This window comes from Diplotaxodon limnothrissa, linkage group LG20 (genome assembly GCF_057381915.1).
Source record: "Diplotaxodon limnothrissa isolate DT_005_m linkage group LG20, D_limnothrissa_male_GT1.1, whole genome shotgun sequence".
Classification (NCBI taxonomy): Eukaryota; Metazoa; Chordata; class Actinopteri; order Cichliformes; family Cichlidae; genus Diplotaxodon; species Diplotaxodon limnothrissa.
In genome coordinates, this window is record NC_140615.1 from 12,815,980 (window position 1) to 12,828,364 (window position 12,385).

Genomic DNA, 12,385 nt, shown 5'->3' on the forward strand with positions numbered 1-12,385 from the left:
TGATAATGTGGCGTAAACATAGGCGCAATGGTTTCTCTGGGCGATGCCTCAGTGACCCCCTCACACGCCTAACTTGCTTTGGGAGAGAGAAAAACAACATTCAAATGTCATCTAAAGTTATGCATTTGTTAAATAACCAGTATTAAATATTTCTTTCCTCTTTTCAAGTGCTGCATTCGTGATCACTGAACTTTCTCCTCAGCTTTACAGCGATAGAGCAGAATTTTGTCTTTTCAGATAAATTGTTTCAAAGTCAAGGGACACTAAGTGTTTCCCTATGGTGCAACATCTGCTTGGTGATGGAACAACCGCCCTTTTGTCCTGATGTTTTTGGAGAAACAACAGAGACAATAGGCTAGTCAGATGGTGTCAAGGATGAGTTGAAGTATACATGTCTCAGGACAGTCCGGAACAAAACTGGTGAATGATGTAATCACTTTGTTTGCGTCCTTGCTTACCTCAACCACTGGTGCTTAACAAACACAGAGAATGAGAAGACCTTGTTTAATTTTGCCATGCTGGTCATCACTTCCATTGTGCAATGCTGAAAGATTTATATTCTGTATGTATTACAAGTTTGACTTTCAGTTTCTATATTGTCTATCAAAATATTATCAATAGTAGTGTTATTGTTTGGCTTTGAAGTCAGACTAATGAGGTCTACGCAGTAATTCAAATCCCTTTTTTCCCTCCCCGCTGTTTATTTGAATATTTCATTTGTAACGGGTCGTTCTTTTTCTAAGTGGCTATTCAGACAAACCCTCTTCCCTTGTCTTTGTCAACATCTGATGTCAAGATTCAGTAGTACAATGTTAGTTTTTTTTCTGACATTCAATCATGTTGCTATAAAAAAATGTAGAGTTGTAAAAATAGCTTTCAGTGTCAATCATTTCATGTTTTCCTGTGGCTGGTCTGTGAAGGGGACTGTTGGTTTGTAGAAAGACAAAACAAACAAATTAGTTCATGGTCCAAAATTTGGCCATGTTAATAGTATTTTCTACTATTAGGATGGCCCTGTTAAATATTCTACTTTTATAAAGGGCAGGTATTTGATCTGACAATAAACATTGTTGGTGTTGCTTGAATTCCAAACTTTTATGGTTTCAAGTGTTAATTACTGTGCCATTTGCAAGTGCTTTATATTCATATTTTTCTTTCTTAGTACATCTTAATACAGAAATTACTTTTGTTTCCTGTTTTCAGTTTAGGCTTTACGCAGCATTGCCTACTGTCTGACACATTTTCCTATGAAATTAGCTCATCTTGGTTGTTTAGATCCATTTAATTTTTCAAATGTCCTTTGTATGGGAAATGTTTATTTTTAAGTAGTGTTCTCATCTTCACAATGGAGAAACCCCCCAAAACAAAACCAATAATGCTCGATAGTTAGGGTCTTTCTTTCAGGGAGCATTGATTGCATTTTGGCTGCCCCACAAATGAACAGTTGTTTGGACGCAAAGGCAAGACAAAGTCTCCGTCAGTCAGTGTCATTTTCCATCAGTGCATGTAGTGGTAGCAGTTGTTGGTTTGGCTAGCATCAGTCACATGAAGGATTCAAATTTTTAAATAGAGAGGTAAAAGACAAAGTATTTTTAAATCAAATACTACATAATAATGTCCTCTTTGTTTTCAGTATTTTTAGACTAAGGAATTAGATCGAGCACCTGGCAAGTAAAGGGATGGAAATCAGGAAGGCTCAAATGGATAGCTTCCTAATTAGATTTGATTGAGTCCGGTAATAAAGTCTGATTTCTTTTCCTCCGCGAGGTTTGCATACAAATTAACCTCTGAGGAGGAAAATGTCTACAATTTATTCAAGGATCATGCTCTCTCTCATCACCAAAAAGCCAGGCCACTTTAGAGTTTAATTTTTTGTTCTTTTGTTACCCCTCAGCCAAAAAGGCTGATAGGATATTGTCGTCACCCTGCTGGGTGGGTGGCAGCCTGAACAGGCCAGCTTTGTGAATGCGATAACTCGAGAAGGAAGTCACCTAGAACTTTTAAATTGATACAATTTGAATACTAAAAGGGAAGCTACAGGGAAGCTGGTCAGAGTTGATGGGAAGATGGATGGAGCCAAATACAGGGCAATCTTGGAAGAAAACCTCTTGGAGTCTGCAAAAGACTTGAGACTGGGGCGGAGGTTCACCTTCCAGCAGGACAATGACCCTAAACATAAAGCCAAGGCAACAATTGAATGGTTTAAAATAAAACATATCCATGTGTTAGAATGGCCCAGTCAAAGTCCAGATCTAAATCCAATCGAGAATCTGTGGCAAGATCTGAAAACTGCTGTTCACAAACGCTGTCCATCTTATCTGACTGAGCTGGAGCTGTTTTGCAAAGAAGAATGGGCAAGGACTTCAGTCTCTAGATGTGCAAAGCTGGTAGAGACATACCCTTAAAGCCTGGCAGCTGTAACTGCAGCAAAAGGTGGTTCTACAAAGTATTGACTCAGGGGGCTGAATAATTACGCACACCCCACTTTTCAGTTATTCATTTGTAAAAAATGTTTGGAATCATGTATGATTTTCATTCCACTTCTCACGTGTACACCACTTTGTGTTGGTCTTTCATGTGGAATTCCAATAAAAATGATTCATGTTTGTGGCTGTAATGTGAAAAAATGTGGGAAGGTTCAAGGGGGCCGAATACTTTTGCAGCCACTGTAGGTTCAATAATAATTGGACAATTTTGATAATCAGAAAGATTGTTTTTAATAACTGGATTAACTTATGAAATGAACTCCAAGAAAAGATCTGGTCAGCATATCAGCCAAACCATGAGCCACTTTCTTTTTAATATTAGCTATCCAGAGTTCTAGCAGTGGTACAGTGCTCTGTTGTTTACAGTCAAGTGGCTTTGAAAATTCCTAATCATCATGTGGGCGTAACGGCAGAACTGTTGGTACTGTTTTTCTTCAGTCCTGATATAAGAGAGAAGAGAATCATTATCATCTTGCAAACTGCCAGGCTCCACCGTTTTTACATGTTTGTTATTGTACCAACATAAATGAGTGAATTTGCGATTGGACAAAAATAAAACTATTTCATGCGATTTAAGATGGGACTACTTGGTGTTTAGTGATTGTATGATGATCCTTTGATTCTTTTAAAATATCTTTTTCATTACTTGCACCTCTTTTTGGCTTTAATGTAGGTGTATATCCTTAGTTTTACATGTCTTTGTACATTTTTGTGGAAGAGCAACACAACAACAGTTTCAATCAGCTTTCTTTCTCGTTCATTTTTACACACCAGATTGGTAAAATTTCTTGGTGAGATGCGATAATATTGACAGCTTTACAGTCTCAAACCTCAGCACATGCACTTTTTGGTGACCTCTCCATATACCAAAGGTGCAATGTGTAAAAAGTTAGGAAGTGGTACTTGGGGCCCTGCACACATGAGAGGGTTTGACAGTGATATCAGTACATTTTCTGCTTGCTAATAATTTATTATTTTTTTTACTTGAGAGGAATGTTATGTGAGCATTGTCATCTGGATGTATTTAGACTGCATGTGCTTGGAGCTGGTAGCCAGATGGCTTTAACTGAGGGACAGTGAAATCTCCAGGGTCTGCAGGAGTGAAAGCCCTCCTTCTGATTTGCCATCCCAGATAAAGGCACATCTGGCCAGTTTTAACATATCTGTTTCTGTTAGGTAGGACATGGAGACTTGAGGTTTTTTTGTTCATTTTGAGGTTGAGAGTAAATTACAAACAACAGAAGAAGTAATTTTTTGGTTTGGTTTAAAATCAACAAGTATATACAACATACCTGTGTGATAATGTCAGGATTCTTCAGAATACTGGGTGGTAGTTGTGCCTAATTAAGAGCGTGGGATACTGCAACAGTGCCTGGCACCCTATCAAGCTCTGTGAGAGTCACAGACAAACGGTTATTTACTTAAAAGAAGCTTATTTTCATATTATGCAATCATAGTCTAATGGGATTTTCGTGAGGTCTGTCAAAGAACAATAATCACTGTTCTGCAAGATCGAGGGGATTGCTTGGTTTGATTCGTGATAGACCTACCTCTCTAAATCCAGCCTGTTCTCATTTACTGGGGGATTTAACTGATGTTTGCTCAAAGTTCCTGGCTTGTCACAAATATGGATAAATTATCCTGTGGTCTTGATTCCTTGAAATATGGACACTTGTGAAGATGCCCTTGGTGATGCATTTAAATGTACAGGATAGGCATAATTTTTCATTGTGCAGGGTTATCCAAGTGGTTTTTTGGTACCTTAAAGGCAAAGTGAATAGCGTACAAAGCTCCTAGAAGTGACATAAACAGCAGTCTCATGATTGACAAACTCGTGCTTTAGTCTTGTGGCAGTTCTTCAACCTACAAACGCAGGCTTGCTATATAAAAGATAACTGTTACGTCTCAGCCTTCATCACTGCTGCGCAGGCACTAATGCTAAGGGAGACCTTCACTGTTTCACTGCAAACCCAGCTGCAAGTGTCAGGAAAAAATATATAAATTGGAATCACACAGGACGAGTACTTGCTAAAACTACAGTTCTTGTTGTACATGTTTCATATAAATGCCAGGTCTTTATCATCTAATAATGCCATGCTTATGGTATGTTTATGAACATTTTTAGTTAAATGTTTTATTAATATTGTGCATTAAAATCCAATCAATGTAATTTTCTGCAACAGATTACTACATTTATTTATTTATTTTTTTTAAAAATTGTACCCATCATCACACAGGTCTGCACTAACGGGTCCTTTCAAGCTTTAGCATGACCCCTCGCAGCGCGGTTTCATCACAGTTTCTGGCCTTTACCCTTTGTCTAAGCAGATTTCTGACATGCATGCTCTAATGCCTGTCATCAGCTTTTGCTTGCTGTCCTCAGGAATTTCGCTGCATACCAGCACTTTTTGAAAGCTACATTTTACAGATGTATTGGCTGTGACTGCACACAGGTTTCTCAGTTGAGGAAGTATAATAGACTCGTGGTTCATATGAGTGTTTCCAGATGTGATGGCAGTGCGGGTCAGCGGTGGGCGCACAAACGGGAATTGTGACATCTTGACAGGAAATCATCCTTTGTCAAACAAGCATGACACATGTCAATAGGTGCCTTTAGTTTTCCCAATAAACAACTTTGATTAAAGTATCAAACATTTATTTAACGTTTCCAAAATGCATTGAGAAAGGATGCATTGATGGCTGGCTGGGATAAGAATACCTCATCATTGTGTGAGCTGCTTTTCTTCTAGGATCATGGATAAAGCACATTTCTTAGTGTTAAGGATAGCTGGGATTTAGTGAGAGGTAGTGTGTTGATTAGCTTCATTAAGCAGCATAGAAGTCTTTGCTGGCACTTCCTGTGATTGGGATTTATACATCCATGTCATGTTTTCCAAACGGTGTCCCTTTGCCTTGTCTTTCTTTTTAGATAATACCTGCATGTCCTCATGCTTAACAGTAAAGCTCTGAAAGCCCCTGTTTTGTGTTCAGATTGGCCTAACAGTTTGCCATTGTTTTGTCATTTCTTTCAGCATCAACAATAAACTGCAGCAGCCAGAAGCAGCATCTGGGGTTCTGGAATATGCCATGAAACATTTTGGTGAGCTGGTGAGTACTTTTTCCATTTTCCAACCAGAAAAAAGAAGGAAAAACGTGTCCCAGGTTTTCTTTCGGATTGACACTTGGACAACTGTTGTTGTTGCAAACCCTGTAAAAATGTTATCCAATCTGTTAAATTTGGCTCAGTTCACAACTTAATTAGGTAAAAAAAAATTGCATTTCCTGGTTTAGAAAGATGTGAGCATTTGGTCCAAGTAAAATAGCTCATAGTATGTAGGTGTAGCATGGTGTTAAAGTTACATTACACATTTAAAAATGTGATTCCGATAATAATAAAGATGTAAACCCATGCCTTGATTTGCTATAAACTCCACTGCTTTCTTTACATCTGGTAAGTCTAAAAAATTCTTGGATAATCAATTAGACCATACTGGCCAGTATTCACATACACTCAGACCCTTTTATTTCTTCAAACAGTTTTGGACTGAATATGTCTTTAGTGAGTTACATTGTATTAGGAATTCTGTCTGCACGTCTTCCTTTCCTTATTCTAATGTGGGGGTGATGGTTGTTTGAGGCAGATATCACCAGAACACCATGATCCTAATGTGCTGCATATGGAAAAGCCATCTGCTGTACTTATCAGGGGTTTACAGCAAGAGACAGAATTATGGACTCATTTGTCTAATTAAGATGAGGTTTGCATGTTCTTAAATTTTTACTTGCTTTGTCTGTCTGCTGTACATGACTCTTGGGCCCACTGGGCCCTTTTTATGATGCAAAATAATGTCATTTTTCATCTAAACAAAAAAGGAGCAATATTTCTCTCTTAATGACGAGCTTTTCCTGTGTGGGATGAGTCATTATAAAAGTTAAATGAACTGCTTTGTATTCTTTTGTTTTCACTCTACCATTGTAGAAAAATATTGGTTTTGTTTTTCAGATTTTTTTCTGTTCACATAGAGCACCACACCTCCTAAATGTTACTAGAAACTCGGTTGTTTCATGTTCTCCGTACATGGACCCGATCCATATTTGAAAATAAATGAAATAACTGTCAGAGTGGACATGCTTTGGATATGATTACACTGATTTTCCACACAAGTTACATAACAGGAAAAGAGCATTTGGTTATTTGGATCGGTCTCCCTCCCTTTTACCAAAGTTACGTCATTAACTAACTGTGGTTTTTCCTTTTTCCTCGAATGAATGTGCCAGACAGGCACTTGAGGCACATTGACAATAAGTTGAGTAGACTGGTGTTATTCTGTTTTTATTTTGGATTTATTTATTTATTTATTTATTGGAGGGATATGATTTACTGATTCATTTATACTAATTGCAACAGTTGTGAACATGGATAGAGTCTGAAACTGTCTCCAAAATAACCAAAAATTTATAATAAGCCTTTTTTCCCTATTAGAGTAATTTGCCATTAGTTTCTTGGCATTGGCTGTCCCCAAAATCATATTTCCTTTGAGGTCATTGGATATTTGCAGCATCATAAATCATAAATGGGAATTAGTATCTCCACACCAAGAGAAAACAATAGAAACTTTAATAATTAATTGCGCTAAAACTTGGACATGAAGACAAGACTGATTAAATTTGATCTATATATAAGTATTGCCATTGCTCAGTCATTAATGCAATATTTTTGTTTAAGCCCTCAAACCAAAGCGTAGAGTCTGGGCTTTAAGCCTATATTCATACAACTGTCACTTCAATGTATATTGGTATAAATTTAAAATTACAATGGCAGCCGGTATAGCTCAGTGGGTTAAGCAGGTGAACCATAGGCTAATGCAGAGGTTAGGGATAGACTCTGACTTGAGATCACTGAGTGCGTTTCCTCTCACTGCGCTTTCTCCCAGTTTCTCTGTCTTCTCTCCTGTAAGAATTCACACCTGATTTTATAATCTGAGTTTTATAACTAATCAACACACTACCACTCACTAGATACCAGCCCTCCCTGATTTGTATATAAAATGACTTTTCTTTGCCTTAGAGAGCAGGTTTTCTGTTTCTCTGTGAAAACTTGGTAAAGACTCAGTGAGAAGAGTTTCACTCTGGACCTTTGTTAATGTGCTGACCATGTGGAAAGCTTTACCATGGGAGAATGCAATGTTTTCCTGATTAGTATACACTTCAGGAACCCTCACAGTAAAGTGTGTGCTTAATCATTCGTGCATGGCTCCCTAAAGAAGTCCTGGAAGTCATTGGTAGATGTAACAGGTCCAGGATTGCTTGTTGAAGTAGAAAATGTCAGCCATACAGCACAGTAAGGTACTGTAGATGGAAAAAGGATTGCTCTTCCAAAACTCTTTATTACGTTGTCCAATGGTCACGAAAAAACCCACATAATCCCAAAACATTATGATACAGTGTTATAGTTTGATATGTCTTCTGTAATCGCTATCCTACTGTATTTTTTTCATCTTTTAGGAAATCCAAGCCACCTGGTATGAGAAGCTACATGAGTGGGAAGATGCCTTGGTAGCATATGACAAGAAGATCGACATGAACAAAGAGGATCCAGAGCTCATCCTGGGGCGAATGCGCTGCTTAGAGGCTCTGGGAGAATGGTATGTTATTAATCTTACCTAGTATGAGTTCAGTAGGGCTAAATAAGAATAAGTTGACAGTGATAATATGTTCTTTGTTCTGTTTTTTTTTGTTGTTGTTGTTGTTTGTTTGTTTTTTATCTTGGGTCACATACATACATAGGAAGCCATATTCCTAATGAGACCTGACATTAGGTCTCTCATTTGATACCTCTGAGTTGACTAAAGACATTTTACGAGAAAACACATGAACAGTCACCCAGGACAAGCCAGAGGTGCTGCTACACCATTGAAGCAAAGCCTCAACGCCATAATAGCCACCCACTTTGATAGAGCATACTTAGGGGAAAAAATCACAAGATGGATAGAAATATGTTGATCATCACAGAGCTCAAAAAGCAAAGCAGATGTTAATTAGCTTATATAACCAGCTGTCATTATGGTGCACACTATGATTCTTTCCACAAGAGAATGATTCAGCTGAAATAGAGCTTTGTGTTTGTGTGTGGCAGGGTAGGGCTTAGAGATGATATAACAGTTGACCAATGTTAGGTTTTGCTACACAATGACATTGTGAAGGTCTCAGTACTAATCAAAAAGTGATTTAAGATTGCGCAGTTGATGCTTTTGACAGTCTTATTAGAGAGTTGGACACCTTTTAAGCAAATGTTTAGTCTAGAAAGTTTGAAGGAAGGAGCCTTTAGAATTAGGAAAGTCTAGCTGCCATAATTCTGCAGTAATGAGTCCTTCTGTGTTCTGTAGACATTAGTCAGTTTTGCGAAAGTCTGTTATTTCAGGATGACTGAATGCAACACGAGCAAATAATCTGTGTATATAGAGTCATTTTAGCATGTTTTTTCTCTGCTTTAAGGTGGCTTTCATTGTTAATTGGAACTTAAAGCTATATAAGGCACTGAATGTGTTCCTCTTGGGGAGGTCTGCCTGTCTAATAAAGCCAGTTATCAAATTTTAGGCATACTTTTCATGTGCACGTTTTCATTTCATTTGGTTTTCACCTTTAAAAGTATTTTACAGTGCCAAAATATACTTCTATTTGTCTGCTGTAGACACATGTGCTAGTTTACTTGAGGTTGTACCTGTTTCTTTCATTGTTATGTGATATCCAGGCAGATGGAAAACAACTTCATTTCACTGACCCCCATCCAGCCCCGTCTCTCTCATTTTCTCTGCCTATCCTTCCTCCCTTTCTCATCTAAGCTTCTTCCAACACCCTGCCATTAAAGCACCTGCAGTTGGTTTGACTGGACATTTCTTTGATTGTTGTTAATGCAGAATCAGTCTTGGTTGGATGCACCTGACCCCAACAGGAACCTCCATCTGTTTGGTGGGATACTCGCTGTTATCAGATTGTTATGGAACAGTACACTGATGATGTTCATCTGTAAGAACAAATGAATGTATAAATAATTGCAGATGTCACAGAAACATTATCTTTTGTCAGTTTCCTTTTCATTTTGTCCAGATGTGCTTGGCAGGAAAGTCATTTTGTGTGAAATGTCATTAGAATGAGAAGATCCTTTTGATATGTGGCGAGGAAAGACCAGTATAATATTACAATACTTTAAAAGTACCAGTTAAAACAGTTTCTCGTGGGTAATTTAAATGTTTTTGAATCTCAAACCTGTTAAGATAAGACAAATATGAAAAAACCCATTAAAGACTAAACAATATACAGTATGGAAAATACAGGCTGTGACTACAGTGGACACTTGTCACTGTTTTTAACACTGAGTTTCATCTAAGTTTGTATGTTGTAATTTCTGTCTTATCTGCCGCTGGCTGATTGACCAGCAGCAGCACAAGGAAGAGTACCCACAGACCAGTTGTACCACACTGCTCCCTTTGACAACAGATACTGTCTAAAGGTAGATAAGCAGTCAGAAGCAATCACGCTACCACTTTTGGACCATAATTTCCCCATTAGACACCTCTGATATGCAAATCAGTATCTGTTCAATAAAAAAACATTCCTGTGCATCATCTTACTTTGACTTTTGTAGTTCAGTGTCATCTTGGCTGTCTATTTAATGTTCCAGTATTCAGTTCTATTTGTTACCTGATTAACAAGACATGTTAAGTTCAGTTTTTTCCCTCAATGCTATACATATTCTGGGGTTGATCTCACTCCAGTACTTTAAATTTGTTTGCTTTAATTGGAATGTTTTCGTTTCTTTTCTTTTTTTGTTGTTGTTGCTCACCGTTCTCGTGGTTTTTTTCTTTCTCTTTTCTTTCACTGCTGTGATCACCTACTTCCCCACTCACCTACAAACAACACCCTCTATTTCTGCATATTCACACACCACGCAAACACATGTGCTCAACGGCAGCACATTTACAACAGCCTCACAGCGCACACAGACTTATAGGACACACACGCAAGCCACGCTTGTTCATATTAGTGAATATACACACACATAGTCAGACTTATGGAGCCTCTCACCACACATTTTTTCTCTCTTTCTATTTACAAACAAGTGATGTTTCCACATTCTCTTCACCCATCTAAACGAAACACCCAGCGTACATCATTAGACATACACACACAATTATGGGCACACTAAGGTTTGTCACATGGAATGTAAATGGAGCTGGCACCAGAGAAAAAAGGTTAAAGATATTTAACCAGCTTAAAAAACTACAGGCAGATGTTGTTTTATTACAAGAAACTCACAGGCCTGTCACAGGTTTAAACGAACTTAAAACACCTGGTTTCCTAACGTGTTTGTAGCCTGTTATAATTCTAGACAAAGGGGAGTAGCAATTTTAATACATAAAAATGTTAATTTTACAGTACTCAATGCAGTTATAGATCCAGAGGGTAGATTCCTTATTATTAAATTATCAATATTTAACAAAAAGCTATGTATTGTAAGTGTATATGGTCCAAATGTTGATGAACCCTCATTCTTCCACGGATTTGTTAGTGCACTCTCTGAAAAACCTTGATTGCACACTTATTCTTGGCAGCGACCTCAACCTTGGACTAAATGAAGAAATGGATAGGCTCAACACAACAGGAACTCAGCGCAATTGGCAGTCCACAAATATAATCAAACAGTATATGAGCAACTATGGCCTTTGCGATGCATGGCGCTCCCTTCACCCCAACAGTAAGGAATAGTCTTTCTTCTCACATGTCCATCACTCCTACTCTCGTCTGGATTATTTCCTAGTCAGCAGCTAACTGCTGAGTGACATCTCAGACACTGAGATGCCCACCCTTCAATTTTAAATCCATGTAGACATTGAGGGTTCTCGGGAGGGGCCGTGCTAACACCTGCTGCTCTCTGGCAGCAGCACCATGCTCTCCCGTGTTTTAAATGCACCTTAGAACAACACGGGTCTTCACACACCCCTGTTCTCTGCTGGCAGAGCCGGCGGGCACTGCATCCCCCTCTGGCTTCTGCTCCGTGGCTACTGGCTCTCCTCAGCTCTTCCCAGGAGGGTGGCACGGATGCCCCTCCGGTGGTCCTCCTTGGGCTCTCGCACTCTGGGGCCTCTGGATGTCTGGAGCCTGGATCTCCTCCATGCCTGCTTCATGCCCTGGGGGATGGGGCTATGGCTCTCTACACCCTCTAGCAGACCGTTACATGGGGAAACCTTTTGAATACAAGCGCGCTGATCCACAGAGGTGTGCACACGGGTGTTCACTGTTCATAGACATAAACTACACCTTTATTGGCTGCTATTTCCAAGCACATTGTGCACTGTCGGTCCTGCTTTCTTGTCGGTCTTTCTTTCTCCCTTTCCTATCCTCAGTCATGTCTGTCCCGTCTGTAACAACTGAAAATAAAATAAATAATAACAACAAAGGTCGAACAAATGGACCAATACGGCAAGGCCGTGATGATCCATTGGGTATCCTTGTTGATCTTCAGACAACAATTCTGACGGCTAAAGAACCAAATGGGACAGGCAAAAAAAAAAAAAAAAAAATACATTTGTTTGTTTTGTTAATGTTTTCCAGGGGCCAGTTGCACCAGCAGTGTTGTGAAGAATGGACACTTGTCAGTGAAGAAACGCAGGCCAAGATGGCGCGCATGGCTGCTGCTGCTGCCTGGGGTCTAGGTAATCGCTCAAATACTTAATATGAGACTGCAAATAATTATTAATAATTATTCAAAATAGTCATTGGAGTGAAAATGTGGATATATATATATATGTATATTTAGCAGTCAGGGTACAGAAAATACCATCGCTGGGCACTTAAGCCACTGTCTGCCTGACTCAGTGAAACAATGCAACAGTGAAAAC

The 12,385-nt window shown here is 38.8% G+C and overlaps 1 protein-coding gene across 1 annotated transcript in view; it reads left to right on the top strand.

The window, feature by feature from the left end:
- mtor (mechanistic target of rapamycin kinase) overlaps window positions 1-12,385 on the top strand; it is a 78,540-nt gene that overhangs the window by 36,730 nt on the left and 29,425 nt on the right. The window contains exons 29-31 of the mRNA XM_085345446.1: window positions 5,519-5,594; window positions 7,992-8,131; window positions 12,099-12,199. Of these exons, the coding sequence (XP_085201572.1) occupies window positions 5,519-5,594; window positions 7,992-8,131; window positions 12,099-12,199 (317 nt within the window). The remainder of the gene's footprint in view (window positions 1-5,518; window positions 5,595-7,991; window positions 8,132-12,098; window positions 12,200-12,385) is intronic.